At 37.1% G+C, this 19025-nt stretch overlaps 1 protein-coding gene across 2 annotated transcripts in view; it reads right to left on the bottom strand.

The window, feature by feature from the left end:
- The window catches only part of LOC125233269 (protein trachealess), a 237506-nt gene that overhangs the window by 141722 nt on the left and 76759 nt on the right, over positions 1-19025 (bottom strand). Inside the window, exon 4 of one of the 2 annotated variants that reach the window (XM_048139213.1) lies at positions 7120-7167. The exons of the other annotated variant lie outside the window; for it this stretch is intronic. Within the exon in view, the coding sequence (XP_047995170.1) occupies positions 7120-7167 (48 nt within the window). The remainder of the gene's footprint in view (positions 1-7119; positions 7168-19025) is intronic. 2 annotated transcript variants of the gene reach the window in all.

The raw sequence follows: 19025 nt of genomic DNA, 5'->3' as shown, positions 1-19025 counted from the left end.
CCATAAACTAATGACTGATGACTAAAAATTCAAGGATCCTTCTCCACACATCGTCATTTTGGTTATACCACAATAAGCTTCAGATGAACGTTCAAAATAATAATATGTAACTTACCAAAGATCACACAATTCTGGTTTACTCTAGAATAGGACTTCCTTACCCTCGCATCGCTATATTCATACGGCTAATGTAAATGCTCTGCTACTCGCGCAAGTTTAATTGGCCGCAGATCGCTATCTTCCTTATCTATCGCGATAACGCGGCGCAGATAAATATTTAAAACAAAAGACCAATTAGTCCAAAAAAAGTCGCCTATTGATAATTTATTCACGGGAATTAACAAAAACACGGCTCGTTTATTGTTCACCGAATGGCTACCATGTCGGTAGGAATGTCGGAGCATAACTTTGCAAGAGATATTATATGAGCAAAAAATAGGTATTCGTTTGTTAGCAACGTAACGCCACCTGAATAGCCATGTGTCATATGTGTGTACCTATACTTATGTTAGACATTAATTTTATGTGTAATATTTATTCCATTTCATAGAGTCGTCAGCGTTCGTTTTGATTGCATTCCGAACGTTGACAGAACTAGTGCATACTAATACATATCTACTTACTGAAAATCAGCTCAAACTAAAACATTTTAAATTCAGAAAAGGATTATTAATAATTTCATAAAGTACAAATCTGAATATCACGTGCCTCTCTAGTCTCTAACTAAAACTAGAATGTCTAATTTTCAACTAGAAAATTCTAGAGAAATACCAATACGATTATCCAGCACCCCAATATAGCTTATTCGTACTCTACCTTATAGATGAGCACTATGTTGGCATATTTTCATAAGCCTGAAGTCGATATAATACTGTAATCCTAAAAGCTCATTTGGCCGCCTGGCCAGGTAATTTTTCACGGAAAAGCCATAAAGTAAGGAAAACTACGAAGTATGCTAGTCACGCCCCTGTGTGTGCAAGCGAGAGGTGCGAGGCAAGTGTAGATCTACTGCGAGTGTGACTGAGACAGCGGTGATGCATGGATGCTGGTTGAATGAATAATATCAGGCGAATTTTATAACGATAGTTTGTATTTTAAATGCATTTTGACCTACAGTAAAAAGTTATTTAAATGTCGTGGAAAATTCACACATGAATATTGAAAAACACATCGCTACAAGTCAACATGTTTGCGATCACTGCTGGATTTACCTGAATTGGACCTGTAAGTCCTGTAACACTAATTTACCTATAAGCTTCATAACATATATGTCAGATTGCTTTTTTATCTCTTAACAGTCCTAACCAAACCACCTACTCGTAAAAAAATAAAGATTTATTCCCACAGACCCAAGAGTTTGTAAACAGCACATTTATCGCTCCATATTTTCAACCGGCAAGTCCCATATGCAAATATGTTTGATTAAAAACAATAACCGCGCGCATAAGGAATCGATTCGATCATCCGATTCATACGATCCGAGTTTCGATTACTGTCCCTACTAGGTAACTCGTAATTAGTCGAGCTATTGTGTTATTCGATTTATGCCCAGTCCGATTTGTTGTAAATTCTAATAATAATTTATGGCTGGGAAAGGAAGGTTAATGCGACTATTATATTTATAATGTTATCTTGCGCTAGGTTTATTTGCCGTTCACATGTACTTATATTACTTAGGCCCACTTGCACCAACCGCTTTACTCAGGGTTAGTGGGCTGTCAACTGTCAAATTCCATATAAAATGGTGGGTTAACCCTCGGGTTAACCCTCCATTTTCGTTGGTGCAAGTGGCCTTTAGATTATTAGAAATAAAACAATTTAGACGGGTTTATGTGTGTGTATAATATTGTCATCAGTCACTTTTACGCTAGGGTTGCCACTCTGCCTACATACAACACTCACGACATCCGATGTAAGTCCCGTTTTAATTTAATAATATGAGTGAAGATCGTGTTAGTTTAAATCAATATAATGCGATGTAATCATGTAATCCGTATTAAATATATTTAGTTTATGAATAACTATCGTGGTAGCCAATGACATTATTCGTTTAATTTGTTACCGTATTTGGAGTCGCATTGAAATTGGAACTATAAGATTTTACATGAAAATAACACGATTTTCTCATAAGATTGATTTTTAGTTTTTTATGTAAAATATGTATATTTATTTGAGCGTGTGGTGCCGGGTTTAGAATTTCACCACCCCCTTTCTTCTCTTCTTCTCTTCTTTCTTCAACCTCTTTTTGCCAAGAGTGGCACTGAAACTTGAGTAGTTCATGTGCTCTGCCTACCCCTTTATGGGATACAGGCGTGATTGTATGTGTTGTATGTGTGATGTATATTTATACACTTCGAGAAAAGGTAGGTAGTGTCCTTGCGCTTCGCTTAGCTCGTCTTGTACCTACTTCTATTTTCATTGTTTTTAAACTATCTAGGAAGGTACCTAGATAATATTTTGATGATTATATTTGAATCGAGTAAGTATTAACAAAGATGTTTTGAACCAAAGCATAGGGAAGTGATACATTTTTCGTTGTTTTTATTGGTTAACTTCAAATGGCAATTAACCAATAAAAACAAGCCTAAATAAGTACAACTATGTTTCGTGTGTGTGTGTCGTAGACTAAATTGATTTCTATAATTTTGAATTAAATACGGTAGATTTAAAATACATATTGATATTTTCAACCTTGATCATCATCATTAGATACGATTACAATTCAATACGTTATCATAAATAAGTGCGTAGCGCAGAATCCATATTTGCGTTATTAATAAAGCGTACCGGCCTCGGGCGCGTTTAAATACGGCTATCGTCGCACTTAATAAATAACGAGCTGCGTTTATTTTTCTTTGCTCTGTTATTATGTGGCCAACTTGAGAGCCTGAATCATATGCAAATTGTAAGTTGAATTTGCTTTTTCGTCTTATTTATTGGCTTTTGTAATAAATATTTAAGATTCTTTATATCTAAGAAGTGTTTTGGTCAGGTTTGCCCTTTGCCACTTGCCATCGGGAATTTAACATGAAAAATTACGATCGTAGCGGTCAATTTAAAAGTTACAGTACCTATTTATAGAAAATTAACTAAGTAGGTAGCACGAATGCTGTTAATATAATTCCATATAATGGGAGTTGGCTTTCTAATAATGCTAAATTGTGAGTCAGTTTGTTGTTGAGAGCTTTTCATGGTTTATTTTCGTTTTTATCTTAACATTTTCCCAGCGTTGTGCCAAGGTCCGCTTGCTGACTAAATCTCATCCATTTGCCCGATAAGGACCTATGTATTGAAGGTGTTAAACAATAATACTCTTGGCAGATACTTTTTGTAGGTAGGTAGCCAGTCAGCATCAAAAGTAGCGGATCAAATAACGCTTCAGAAGTAACTACCATTTTGTAGGTAAATGCTTAAACAAATAGCATGTACTACTTGCTTATTTTCAGTACAAGGTCGCCTCTTCTGACCTGTGAAACGATGTTAACAGATATGTAGGTTTCCTTTAGTCTTAGTACCACAAGTATTACAGAGGACGAAGCTTTTGTATGTTACCTATTCCATTGTAAGTATTTCGTTGGTTTGAAAATTGTCATACGTTAGATATTAGTTGCATGTTGGCAAAATGTCCAACGTTTTTCCCCTCGCGCCAGATCTAATTTGTCCGGGCTTACAGCGAGTGGTGGTTTTTCATTATTTTCAGCCAGTGTCTTAAGCCCGGCTTACCGCGCGCTGCCCGCATACTAAACAGCTTAGAAAAATACACACTTTTATGCTGCGCTGACTTTGCCCACTCTCAAATCAAAGGTGAACAGGCATCTTTTGGGTGAGCTCACTCCATCGTAGGCCACGTCTTTGCCTTTGGCTAGTCTGTGGCCAAGAGCAAGCCCATTTATAATAAGAAAAAAAAAGTTTTAGCGCGCGGTTTTACTTTCAAGTTGTTTATGAATGTGCAAACGAGTTTATTACCTATTTAATAGATATTATTTTATAATCTATCAGTATTGTATATTGTTCTGAATTTATCTAAGACGTATTTTCTATACGAGTACCTATATGCCGTATACCGAAAACTGCTTCTAAGATTTGTGAACGATATCTGTGTTAAAAGTGATGTTCCTTTAAACAAAAACTTCATCTTAGGCGTATTTGATCATTGTTCTATATAGATCTAAAATTTGACGTGTAACTTAAGACGATACGGTCAATTCTCCATACAAACGCTCTCGACTATTTCCTCCCTGGTTTTTGAAGATAGAGCAATGATTTTTTCAACACAGATTGTTATTATTTTTATCTGTGTCGGACCGTTTTGATTTTTTTGATATTCTGCTTTTTAAAGATTCTAGAGCCAATCAAAAATTTCCAAAAACGCCCTTTTTCATTGTGGCGCAAAAAAAGGTGTGATTACTCAAGATTAGTAACAATTAACCAAAAAAGCTAAACGGTCTGACATAGATTATTTCATTGTTATTCAGATTCTCAAATTTCGTTCCGATTGATTCAGTTTTGAAGGAGGAAAGAGTCGAGAGCGGAACCTCGATTTTAAAGATTTTTTTGAAATATCTTTTGACTGAGTTAAATGGACAATTTTTTTTTAATAACACTTGTATATTTAACTAAAATTCCCAAGTTGAATGGGGGGCTCCTTTCCATTTTAGCATTTTCGCTACCGTATCCTCTTAATTGATTTTCAAATAATCATGCAAATTTTGATAACACAGACTGCTAATATATGGTACTTAATACAAAACTGCAAGGACAAAGTGCCAAAAATACTTATATAGACATCACTTTGTTGTAACTTGTAGGGCCAATTAACACATTTAGTGTAACAGGTCTTCTTGGCTCCTTTAAGTGTCAATATTTATTTTATTAGGTACCTTGACTGTTACAAATGTTACATACCTACATACTAAGTTGGACTTTAAAGTCTATTTAGTTATACCTATCAATCTTAGTGTACGAAGTAATGGTACAACATTAAATAAACCAGTATCGTCAATCGGAAGCGCTCAGATGGCTCTAAATAGATTTATCCCTCATTTCATACTGATTTTAATAACATCATAGATTACGACCATCTCGATTGGAAAACGAAATTACAGTGTGCGCGGCGTAATTTTATTGTGATTGGGTACCTTTTTTCTCATTCAATATTTAGCTCTTTTTTTCACTCAATCCTTTGTTTCGTTCGTGAGAACTGAGTAGAAATTACCATTTTTAGAGGCAGGATTATCGGATAGCGTTTTGGGGATCCGCTAAAAATATTCGGGAGAATTCTAAACTGCCGATTTACAAATTTATTTTTTTGATACAAATAATTATTTATTAGAGTTAGATGACCAAGATAAAATGACAGCGATTTTAATAGCTCCGTGTATGCAAGGGTTACCTAAGTATTGTCATAATTTCAGAGAGTTAATGTAACTTGTCATACAAAGTTCCGACAGTATAATTGACTATAATGCAATGGGTTCTGTGCTTCAAAATCCAAATCTTATGACCTGTTGTCATCTTCATAATAATATAAAACTATGTGGTAAAACTATATGACTATGGGATATGGGTTAAATTGTGGCGTAGGCGAGAGGCTGGCAACCTGTCACTGCAATGCTACAGTTTCGTTTTCTTTCAACCCCTTATTATTATATTAGCTTTAGTGGTTTCATGTGCTCTGCCTACCCTTTTATGGGATACAGGCGTGATTGTATGTATATATGTATGTATGTATGTATAAAACTATGTGTACCTACGTATCCATAGTCCAATGTAAATTGGCGCCGGAATGTATTTTGGCAACAATAAAAATAATAGTAAATTAGAATTCTCTATATGCAACGAATAACTTTTTATAGATACCAATGCCTAATAAGCCTTGATTATAATATGACATACAGTGCCGTGAGGTGCCGGCATCAAAAAAGAATAGCAGCACCCAATCTCGTACCGTGGGTGTCTTACAAGGCGACTAAGGGAAAACTGACGGTGGCAGATGCATCACATGAGCAAGGCTCGCCCGTATACTTCGCGGAGTCCTTGCTCTCGAGATCTATGCACGCCACCATCACATTTTTTTTTGTACTACGTCGGTGGCAAACAAGCAAGCAGGCGGACCGCCGCCTGATAGAAAACGGTTACCGTTACCTATGGACGCCTGCAACTCAATGGGTGTCACATGCGCGTTGCCGACCCATTAGAAACTTGTACAGGTACACTCCCTTTTGCTGTGTTAAGTACACAGCACAAGCAGGGTACGGGTTGCCGACGACTCAAAGGACAATAGACGGAACGAATTAGTTCCGAAAGTCCTCCCGTCATCAGAACACCGCACCCTCGTTGAGCTCTGGTAGCCTTACTCACCGGCAGGAACACAACACTATGAGTAAGGTCTAGTGCTATTTAGCTGCGGTCTTCTGTAAGGCGGAGGTACTTCCCCAGTTGGGCTCTGCTCTAGATTCGAGCGAGATGATATCCGCTGCTGTGCCGTGCCTTACCACACAAAGCGGAATATCATTCGCTATGCCCTACCTCTTACCAATACAATAAGAAAAATAAAGGCATACATTTGAAATACTTTTATTTCTTATACAGAACCCCGAAACTCTCGTGAACCGTCCCGCTCGCCCATCTTTGGTTATTTGTCCGGGAACGACCGCTGATCTGACGCGATGTCGGAGCAACACGTTTTGGGCGTGCTGCCGACTTTTTGGTCACCGGCTAATGAAGGAACGCAAATTGCTTAAGCTGTGCGCGATTTGATTTTGAGATCGGCTAATACTTCTATGCCCGCGTTAAGATTTCATATTTGGCAGTCAATCAATTCACAAAATTGGAAATATTATTTATTAAGTAGGTATAATTCCATAAGCAACAATCTATTAACAGAATAAATTTAAATTGGACACAAAAATGCCGGTGTTTTTCCTATGTAATCGAAGGAGCTAGCTTGTACTTATTTTATTTATGTTTTTCTTTTCTTAAATATGATTTCAAATAGTTTCCAATTATTACACATGTTATTTTAGTATGATTATTGGCAGTCTTTCGTTAAACTTATTTATTAAACTGTATACACAATTACCTTTAAAAGTAAATTAAACATAATCATTATTTACTCACCGACTGTTGACGGATGCCGTGTTCCCTGCGCCATCTACCGGTGGCTTTCTGAAACAAAGAAAATTACGATAACATTTTAAAATACAACAACCACACAAATGAAATTAATCTAATCAACGTTAATTTTAACAGATAGTATTTGCAAACGTAGGCTCATGGACATGTGCGTACTTCCAGTTCTCACCTACGGTACTCAAACCTGGTCTTTGACGAAAGCTCAGGGTGGCTAGCCGAATGGCACAATCGCTCACGTAACGCTCACGAAACGAAGCGCTAGTAGATATCTATCTCTATCGCGCTTGCGTATTGGCGCGACAGAGCCAGCGGCGTATCGCTTTCGTTTGGCGTCGGAGAAATGCCATTCGGCTACGGGGCCAGAAGTCCAAACTCGGGGTTTGCCAGAGAGCTATGGAGCGCAGCATATTAGGTGTAAAATTAAGGGATCGGATTCGAAGCACCACGCTGCGCTCTAAGACTCAAATAATAGACGTAGCTCGGAAAGCGTCTAAGTTGAAGTGGGACTGGGCTGGCCATGTCTGCCGAATGCCGGACGACTTGTGAAAACCGGAAATCCGGCAGACCACACAGGCGATGGCGGGATAACCTGGACTCATTTTTGATTGGCTGGCCAGAAGTAGCACTAGACAGAGAAGATTGAAAAAGAGGGGGGAGGCCTTTGCCCAGCAGTGGGACACAGTAGGCTCTAAATAATAATAATAGTCTTTGCTTCTTATTACTGATCTAGGTGTAAAAAGATAGAAATAATTTTTAAGAAAAAAAACCGTCGCTTTTCGGGTTCTGGTGAAAGCTACTTGCGAATGTTGGATTATGTAGAAATGTGTAAGTATGTTTTAAAACTGCTTTTAATGCTTTAATTATTAGATGGCAACACAAATGAATATACGTATAACGTTAAGGTTTGAGGAGTTTTCCCAATTCCTCATGAATCCGATTATATTATAAGAAATCAAAGCTTGACAAACTTTGACTTGAAAACTCAATATGCTTAACAAACATAACTAAATAAATGTCACTGTTCTGAACTTAAATGCATGCTTTTCTTACAAAAATACCAAAGTCACTATGAGTGTGCCGTTCAGATTTGAGGAGTTCGGTTCTGACTATCATCAGCAGTTCCACTGCACCAAATGTCACTGTTCTGGACGTAAGTGCATGCTGTTCTTATAAAAATACCAAAGTCACTATAAGCGTGCCGTTCAGATTTGAGGAGTTCGGTTCTGACCATCATCAGCAGTTCCACTGTACCAAATGTCACTGTTCTAGACGTAAGCGCATGCTGTTCTTATAAAAATGGCAAAGTCACTATAAGCGTGCCGTTCAGATTTGAGGAGTTTGGTTCTGGCCACCATCAGCAGTTCCACTGCACCAAATGTCACTGTTCTGGACGAAAGTGCATGCTGTTCTTATAAAAATACCAAAGTCACTATAAGCGTGCCGTTCAGGTTTGAAGAGTTCGGTTCTGACCATCATCAGCAATTCCACTGCAGCAAATGTCACTGTTCTGGACGAAAGTGCATGCTGTTCTTATAAAAATACCAAAGTCAGTATAAGCGTGCCGTTCAGATTTGAGGAGTTCCGTTCTGGCCATCATCAGCAGTTCCACTGCACCAAATGTCACTGTTCCGTACCTAAATGCATGCTGTTTCTTTAAAAACACAAAAATCACCATATGTATGCCTTTCAGATTCGAGGAGTTCCCTCGATTTCTCCAGGATTCCATCATCAGAACTGGGTTCTGAGAAAAATGGGACTAATCTGTATGCATATATATTCAATCAAAAAAAAAATTTTTCAAAATCGGTTTAGTAACGACGGAGATATCGAGGAACAAACATAAAAAAAAATAAAAAAAAACATACAGACGACTTGATAACCGTCCTTCTTGAGAGATATGAGGCGACGGTTAACAATATTTAATACATAAATAATACCTAGTTATTTCAACCAAATCAGCTGAAACAGAAAGGAGCTCTAATAACGTTCTAAAGATCCCGAATGAAACCACTACACAGCACTTTTATGACCAAGGCTGCAAAACAGAAAGGCCAGAAACAGGATCATTCCTGACAATGTAGTAAGTAGGTACCACCTTTAATAAAATTGGTCTGATCCCAGCTTAACATTTCATTTTAGTAAGCAATGAATCTAGATATCAAAAGTAAAACCTGCCAATAGAGGTACAATCATAACTCGGTTTGGCTATTTCAATTCCTGTTATGACTTTGAATTTTAATAAACTACAAAATATTACACATGACTATTAAATAAAAAAAGTACGCCACTCTTTTTAACAATTGTCGTAGTCAATGTTATACAATATGTGACAGAGTTAAAAGCTATCGAATAAAAAGTAAAAGTAATTGTATTAAACATGTTTAATTACTCGATGGGGCTCATAGTTGCTTAGGTGATAGGGACTGCAGAAGTTTACCATCGGTACTGCGTACATGACTACGTAGCACTTTTACAACAAACAAAACATTATGTTTATTTATTCTGTTATACGTACATCCAGTAGGGGTCCTGCAGACTCGATATGTGGGGCCCATAGGTGCTCAGGTGGTAGGGACTACAAAAGTTCACCATTGGTACTGTATACATGACTACAGTCAAACAAAACACTACATACGAGTATATAGTGTTATACGTACATCCAGTAGGGGTCCTACAGACTCGAAGAGTGGGGGCCTTAGCTGCTCAGGTGGTAGGGACTGCAAAAGTTCACCATCAGTACTGCGTACATGACTACGGTAGCACTTTTACAATAGACAAAACAGTATGGGTCCTGCAGGCTCGATGTGTGGGGCCCATAGGTGCTCAGGTGGTAGGGACTGCAGAAGTTCACCATCGGTACTGCGTACAAACATGGCTACAGTCGAACAAAACATTATGTTTATTTAAGGTGTTTTACGTACATCCAGTAGGGGTCCTGCAGACTGGAAGTGTGGGGCCCATAGCTGCTCAGGTGGTAGGGACTGCAGAAGTTCACCATCGGTACTGCGTACATGACTACGGTAGCACTTTTACGACAAACTGATGAACATTACGCTCGGTCTCTACAGTATTTCATGTCATTTTTTGTTATTGCCTAAAATGTTTCATGAATGATAAAAATAAAAAAATGAAATACAACATGACAAAGACAATCTGATTTTGAATATACAATGTGTTTGGACGGTTATAGTCGATCCATTAACCATGTAGGTACATGTAAGTAGATACTTATACGAGTATTAAGTACGATTAATTTTACAATACGATTGAGATCGAACAGGTAATGGCTGATTTACAAAGTTACATACAGGTTGTTATTATTAACCTTTATCCAGATTGTAGAAAGTAAAAACCGGCCAAGAGCGTGTCGGGCCACGCTCACTGTAGGGTTCCGTAGTTTTCCGTATTTTTCTCAAAAACTACTGGACCTATCAAGTTCAAAACAATTTTCCTAGAAAGTCTTTATAAAGTTCTACTTTTATGATTTTTTTCATATTTTTTAAACATATGGTTCAAAAGTTAGAGGGGGGGGGACGCACTTTTTTTTCCTTTAGGAGCGATTATTTCCGAAAATATTAATATTATAAAAAAACGATCTTAGTAAACCCTTATTCATTTTTAAATACCTATCCAACAATATATCACACGTTGGGGTCGGAATGAAAAAAAATATCAGCCCCCACTTTACATGTAGGGGGGTACCCTAATAAAACATTTTTTTTCCATTTTTTATTTTTGTACTTTGTTGGCGTGATTGATATACATATTGGTACCAAATTTCAGCTTTCTAGTACTAACGGTTACTGAGATTATCCGCGGACGGACGGACGGACGGACGGACGGACGGACGGACGGACGGACGGACAGACAGACATGGCGAAACTATAAGGGTTCCTAGTTGACTACGGAACCCTAAAAATGTGCGTGTATCACGAAATCATAAAAAAGCTGTTTTTGCAGTGTCAAAAACAACCTGTATGACCTCGTGGTGGCACGAACTATTTTAGCTGGCTCCTACAAATACAAACAATCAACTAAGTAGTAACTATTGTATTAACAACCTTCCTGAGCAACATCTACCATTCATCATATTCATATCTTAAATTTCAAACAGATTCTATGAGTCAAAAAATAAAGACAGAATTTCAACAGCCTACACCCTCAATTGATTTTAACTTTTCACTGTACTTGCCGACAAAACACATTCCAGATTTAAAAATACGCAACCGTCACTAAATAACGGCTAGTTGACAGAAAGCCGACGAGCCACGGAGTTAACCGAATCGAATTGGACAATAGTTCTACTTAGCGACTCAGAGATGTCGTTAGCGCCCGCTGCGACCATGCAGTGATTCGAAATTGGATCTTTTTGATTTTGAGTTTTATTTCTAACGCAGCAAAAGGTGTTCAAAAGTACGAAATGGTGTCGAACACCTGTAGTGTGTCCAGTGTCCATGGATTAATCTGCTCGTTTTCTATTGCGACCTCGTAAGACTATAACATTCGTGTGAAGTTTGTACTATAAATACTATAAATAATAGTATACAAATTCTAGATACTACAGAAGTATTCAGTTTGTTATGAGAATATTTAAGAAACTATTTTAGTCAGTTGAAGCCAACCACAAGATAACTCCACACGGGGGGCATTTTTTGCCCTTGACTTAAAGACTCTAAAACATAATAACCCCAAGGGACAATAGAAACATAGCTGGAGAAAACGAGTTCCGTATTTTTTGTATATTTAACTTGATTATTAACGCACTGAATAATTGTGACACCGCTGCTTGAAACATTTTGATACTTTATTAAAAAGTCAAACGAGTACCTACGAGTAAACGGACTTTAACCACAAAACTTAAGAAATAAGTAATAATTATAACCTCCTAAAAATACCTGCAAGCATAGGTTACAAATGATCTCGACAAGAGAATAAAGCCAGTAAAGCGTAAAAATAAATCATAGGAAGCATTGATATGTCACTTCAAAAATTCATCAAAAGATCGACGACACAAAACTATTTCCAACTGCCAAGACCTTTCCAATCACGATAATCACAGTCAATCTGAAATCGATCTATTCGATGGCAATCACACCGATTTACTTCACTTCGATTCCGATTCGAACACTTTACGATTGTGGTGCCGCACTATCAAAGGCGCCGCTGACACATTCGTCATGGAAACGCTACCGACGATTTGGTTTTTAGGATTGAAGTCAAATATGATGGTAAAAAGCGTTTTAGGGAGATATGATTAAAGGATCGTGATGAACAAGCAGAAAAAAGAATTAGTAAAGTATACGTACTGTTCTCGTGTCTTGGGATTAGTTGTCAAAGCGGACCCCAGGCTCCCATGAGCCGTGGCAAATTCCGGGATAACGCAAGGAGGATGAGTAATGTATACTGTTCCTACATTTTTAAAACACGTTAAGTGAAATAATATCCGTACACTGGCAAATACAACAAGGTCAATAATCTGCTCAAGAAATACCGTACATACGCGTAGTACCTACTTTTTCTAACAAATCATTCCAGTCTAAAATACACGGAACAATTAATTAGCCAAATAAGAAAATGTACGTCCCGAAAATTATTTACGCAGGCAACACGTCAATACAAATCTCTTCATTAAGTGAAGTTTGGCATTCGGGGAAAAAAGCCGAGGACCCCCACATCGCTCTTCGCGGAAAACTCAAAACACCAAATTCCACATTAAACGAATAAGGGCACAATCCGGGGCACAGGAATAAGCAATCGATCAGACATGTTTTCATGGCACTCGACGTGGACGTAAAAACATACAATCACTTGCAAAAAGTTAAGTTGCAACCGAGATGGCTAAGAAACACTTCTTACTAACTTACTGTACCCGTTGGCTGACATGGTAATTCCGCAAAAAAATTTAAGACTACTTTTTAACACATAATAAAATTAACAAAACTTAAAAACAAACACTACTTATATTTTTTTGAACAAAATTAAAATAAAACTTAACAGAAACCTAAAACGGCTTATAAAAAATGTATACCAATTTAAAACTTTAAATTCTTACTTTTCAACTTTCTAACCGAATTCGAATTACAAAATCCTAATAGTGAATTGAGTTGTATCGAACTATTTTCGCGGAACTTTTCGGGCAAGCCAGCGCTCGCCACGGCAAACCACGTGCTAGTGTCACACCCTCGGAAAATTCGCCGGTCCCCTTTTCTGTGTTTACATACAAATACACATATTGTGTTTGTGTGAGTGGGCAAATCGTATCCCAGTCTAATGATTCATTAATAGATTTTGACTTTTGACTCTGAAGTTTGTTTGTTGTACAACTGGTGTTTGATGAGAGTTCTGTGGAATGAAAATTAATTATAGTTAATGACAAGTCAATTATTTTATGTCACATAGTGTACTTAACACAGCAAAAGGGAATGTACAAGTTTCTAATGGGGTGGCAACGCGCATGTGACACTGTTTGAGTTGCAGGCGTCCATAGGTTATGGTGACCGCTTTACATCAGGCAGGCCGTATGCTTGTTTGTCACCGACGTAGTATAAAAAAAAAGGCATTTTGATACTTAAATATGTACCTACTCCTAATAATACTTTAAGGTGTTAATCATATTAGGCTTTACGAAGTAGGTATACCTAAGTAGAATATAAGACCTAATAAGAATTCTAAAATTTCATTATGATAATTAATTTCTTGCAACGGTTTTTGATATGTCAGACTTTTTAATTTGTTTTATTAAATATAAGGGTTCCGTAGTCAACTAAAAAATGTGATTTCATTATGTATATCAATCACGAATCATGGTACCCCCCTACATGTAAAGTGGGGGCTGACATTTTTTTTCATTCCAACCCCAACGTGGTATTTAAAAATGAATGAGGGTTTACTAAGATCGATTTTGAATCTCGAACGCATGAATTCGCCGTTCGAAAGTCTGTGGAAAACGACGTAATGCTACGACTTTCGCACGGCGAATTCATACGTTCATACCTTCAGATTCAAAAATCGGTCCCCAGCAGTGCCAAGTAATTTTTATAATTTATCAATCTAAATGATTAAGTTGCTCTAATCGACTATGTTGCGCATCGAAGATAAATCCTCAAAAGAAACATTTACCTCAGTTGACTTGATATTGATATTACGAATAGGTACCAAGTTACCAACCCAATATGCTGAAAATATTTTCTAATATAAAAGAAAATTAGAACCAAGACCTCGTGCACACATTTTCCTTCCACCAAAAACTTAACCCAAACAAAAAACAATAAAGAATGTATCCAAGTTGCTAGCACTAAACAACAGTAAAGGCCTATAAGCGTGCCCTCGCGCCGCGAATATTTCCCCAATATCGGGGTAATATGACAGAACACTGGCAACACAGCGTGAATAATAAATAAATTGTTCGGGACGCTGCCGTACTGTCAATTATTTATAGGAAAATTATTTATGTTGCTTGTTTTTCGTGGATATTTTCAAAAGAGGTATATATTAGTTGTAGCAAAATAGGTAAAATAATATTGGTTGCCTAAATACGAGTATATCTAGCTAGCCAGAAACCAAAGAATTTGACTGTGTATTTAAATATGATGGTCTAATTATGCAAACAACATGAAATATAATTAAGCAAAGTAGTGATAAAAATATACATATGTATTACTAAGTAGCTATTCAGGTATATACGGAGTCTTTTATGTTATGTATACTTGTTTACGTTAATCTCAGTTTAATTTTAGATTTCTAACCGGATGGATAGGTTTATTATTTTTATTTACATTCATAATTTATGTCTTTCTATCCTACTTATTCTCCTCCTCCTCCTCCTTAATAATGTGACAGAGAGAGACAACCACAATACGCTATAAAGCGTGATTCGTGAACGATTGTCCTCTTGTCTACGCAGCCAGCTTGCATACTATAGCATATATCTGTGCGTATACGCAGAGTATATCAGCAGCCAGATAATCACCTACTTGGTTAAGTATGCAAATGTTCGCGGGCCGGTTACGGTTTTTTGCTTAAGTAAAACATTATCCGGGCAAATATCTCAGTAGCCGCGGGCCCGTGATGTCGATCGGACAGACCATGTCCTATGGCTAACTGGTCGGACTAACATTTCATTCTATACTCAGAAAGTGAACAATGTTAAAGTTACTAGTTTTCTCGAATGGAGAACTACCAGACACCCTTAGGTTTCGACTTCCAATGCATCTGAACAGACAGTATTGCGCATCCCACCACTATTGACCAGACTGCTTATCACATGGGTGCTAAGTGGAAAATGAATTCACTGCTCATGCTATTTTAACGAACGAAGTTAGTTAACTAAGGGCCAGTTGCATCAACCACATTTGACAGACACATCATCGTCACGCAGCAGACGTCTATGGAACTTTCCATACAATAAAATTTAACGAACGCTTTAACGGTGACAGACGGTTTGATGAAACCGCGGCCTTAAACCATTTTAGAGTTCGAAGTTCTGACAGGTATTTGACGAAGCGATGCTTATGGTTTCGTCACTTTTGGACAGTTTACAGGAAGATTGTTTTTGATGGACAAACGGACGACTCAGAAATAAACCGTATTACCGTTTAACTATATGATTCGTTATTTAAAATTTTTATGTGTCTCATTTTTAATAAAAACTTGCAGTTTTGTTTATAAAATCTAAATAAACATGGACACATATTTTATGCTCCTTCATAGGTACCTTCAAATGTATGACGTTTTGGAAGTGAGAAGCTTAAGAACCGGGCCATATTAGGCACCAATACCCATTAGGTTCCATAGACGTCTGCTGCGTGACGATGATGTGTCTGTCAAATGTGGTTGATAACTGTAATAAAATAAAATAATAGGCACCCAATCATACTAAATATTTCTAAAGTAAAACTTGAAGAAGAAGAACTCTTGAAATTATCTGGACCGAATATTTTTACTTGTTTGTTTTTGTTTCGATGTACGTAATCAAGCACTGATCAAAATTTACGTCCAAAAACTCGCATTTCAACATTTTCTCCAATCACTCAGTTCTAAAAGTCAGGGGTAAGCAACGTCTCGGTTACTAGCGCCGTGGGACAGGGATCGTAAACCTTCGGGGGGCTAATGAGGATTTATGCGCGGGGCGCCAGGGCAGTGCAACTCGTGATTTTGGCGACACCTGCATTTTTCCAGTTGCATTTTTACTTTTTTGGTGTAAGTATGTAGTATAACTGATTAGTATGAATAATACTGTGTTCTTATACTGTGTTATTGAATTATTTAAATTGAAAACTAATAGTTTTTTAGTAATATACTAAAATTATACAAAAGGTTTAAAATATACTAGGTACTAAAATGGGTTTTTTATTGTATTATTAAAACATAATTGCGAAGACTTCATTTTGTAAGTAGTAGGTATACACCAGACGTTTCGGTTATGACATATTTAAACACGCGTAGGTACGTATACGCGTATATGTATATATATATATATATATATATATATATATATATATATATATTATTTGTATACATATCATGTGTAAGGTGTTCCCCAATTTCCATAACAAAACATACCTGGTCTATTATTACTAAGAATTTATAACTAGCTAAAATAATGTTCTATTTATTCATCCGTTCTTATTGCATAATTTTCTTTTTTTGTGTGCTACCAATAGTTCACGACCCCTGGCTCAGTACTCGGCAGACAATGCCGATGATGCGACATTGCCCTCTTACCTTTATTCCCTTTTTATTGCGGGGTGAGCCGAATGCAGGTGAAATATTCAGGCGAGTTCAACAATTTGGAGGAGGTTCCTATTGTTGCATAGAAAAGAATACGAAATGACGTAATCTAAAATCTAAATCATTACTTGATCTGGATAAGTTTATAAGGCACGTATCCTTAAAAAACTGTAAATTGAAATAATGTAAACTATAAATTAGCCTTGAGCTAAACATATGTAATGTTCATTGCAGTCATTAAGAGTGTTTGCTTAAAATCCAGCGTACATATAATATATCCATAAAAAATCACGTCAAAAATGATTAGTGGCTAAATTCGTGTACTTTCTTCGAGCCACCTATCTCTTTTTTTACAGGACATCATTCAAAAAACTTCACCAAAACAAAATTAAAGAAAGATTTATCAACCACAACAGCGAATTCGAAACACCTGTAACCGACAATCAAACTCGCGATCACAAAATTACCCGTAACCCGTTCCGCGGTTCACCGCAAGACTGCCCCTGTACAAAGTTTATCCCCAACCTGACCTGTTTCGGAGCCAGTGGGCTCCATCCAGCCCAAAACATCGCGTCATATGACATTAAAAAACCGGACCGACAGTTTGGGCACCCTGCAATTTGATATTCTTGACAATTCATATAGAGATGATGCTACCTCTGAAATATTCATGCGCATAAGACCTTTTTATTACCAAAGAAGGAGCACTAAAAGTAATTTTAAGATGGCAATGTCGACGGATTTACATGAAATAATGCTTTTAAGTTAATTCTTGGGAGATTTAAGATGGTGTTTTGGAGTTTTGGGGAGATAATGGCTGCGGCTTTGAAACAGTGGTAATGCTCGAGTTAAGCACAAAGTCCAAATACGGTGTATATTACGCAAGAGATTTGAGACAGGTACGTAATATATTAATCTTGAATATATTTATTATACACCGTGTTTTTTTCTTTTCCGTTAAATTCGACACGTTGTTAGGTTCGTTATCAGGAACCACCCTGTATATCACATTTTTTCATCGTTTTCATACATAATAAATGAATTTATTAGTGTGAGAGACCCTTTTATATTCAAGTTAGTGTCAAGTGATTGACGGCACATGTCAAAACAAATATCATTGGGAAGTGGTAAAGGCTATATAACACGTGTTCAGTGATTATTCTTATTTTTTTAATAACTCGATAACCACATCGATAACCGTAAGAGTTAAGCCGCTACTTCATTAACTGTATTTGATCTAAAGAACCATCCCCTAAAGTTAACGGAATTCAATAAAAACAGGGTGTATATGTAGCTCCATCAGACTGAACTGGCAATTATATTAAAACAATGTTAAAACTGAATGTTACCGAATAGACTATCTGAAAGATACAATTCTCAATCGATTCTCATGAACCGATTGAAGTTTTTGGGTAGATTATTTCATAATGTGGAAATATTTTCATCGGTTAAGTAGCGACCATATCGGATTGAATCATAAAGGAATCTATTCTAAAATTGATTACCTTGCGCTATGATCTAGCATGATTTATATTTTATTACAATATTCAGAAAAGATTATAAATTGAAAAGTAAACAGAGGGCAATTGACGTCACGCGGCGCGCGATATATAAGCCCTGACGGACGCAATGCGTGCGCTTTGCATTTCAAATGCAGGCATTGTATGCACATTTTTACCGACTTATTACTTTCTAGCCGGTACCGTGGGCAACGCCGAGATGGGGTATGGGAATTTTGCCGAAGATGAGAAAACTTTCAAATGTCTTTGACGCTACAAAAGATAGCAAAGTTCGTTCTTCTGTAACTTCATCTCCCGTGACTTCGTCTACTTACATGGAATGGAACATCATCATTATTAGGAGTCCCTACTGCCAACCAATTAACTAAATCATTTCAGCGGTTTAAGAGTGAAAAGGAAACAAATGGAAACGTGTCACAATATCTATACAGGAAATCTAGATTTATAAAACCTGAATCTCAGTTTGTGATAAATATTGTGACCCGTACTAGACTATTATACGTAGGGTGATGTGGCAGTTTACATCATGACAGCTGACAGCTATGAAAATTGACGACTAAACTTCACGAAGACTTTCGTTTGATCCGTGGAACATGGCGGATCGTCCTCCGATATATTTTTAGGGTTCCGTACCTCAAAGAG

Source organism: Leguminivora glycinivorella, chromosome 1, assembly GCF_023078275.1.
Source record: "Leguminivora glycinivorella isolate SPB_JAAS2020 chromosome 1, LegGlyc_1.1, whole genome shotgun sequence".
NCBI lineage: Eukaryota > Metazoa > Arthropoda > Insecta > Lepidoptera > Tortricidae > Leguminivora > Leguminivora glycinivorella.
This window is presented reverse-complemented; position numbering and strand designations above follow the sequence as displayed.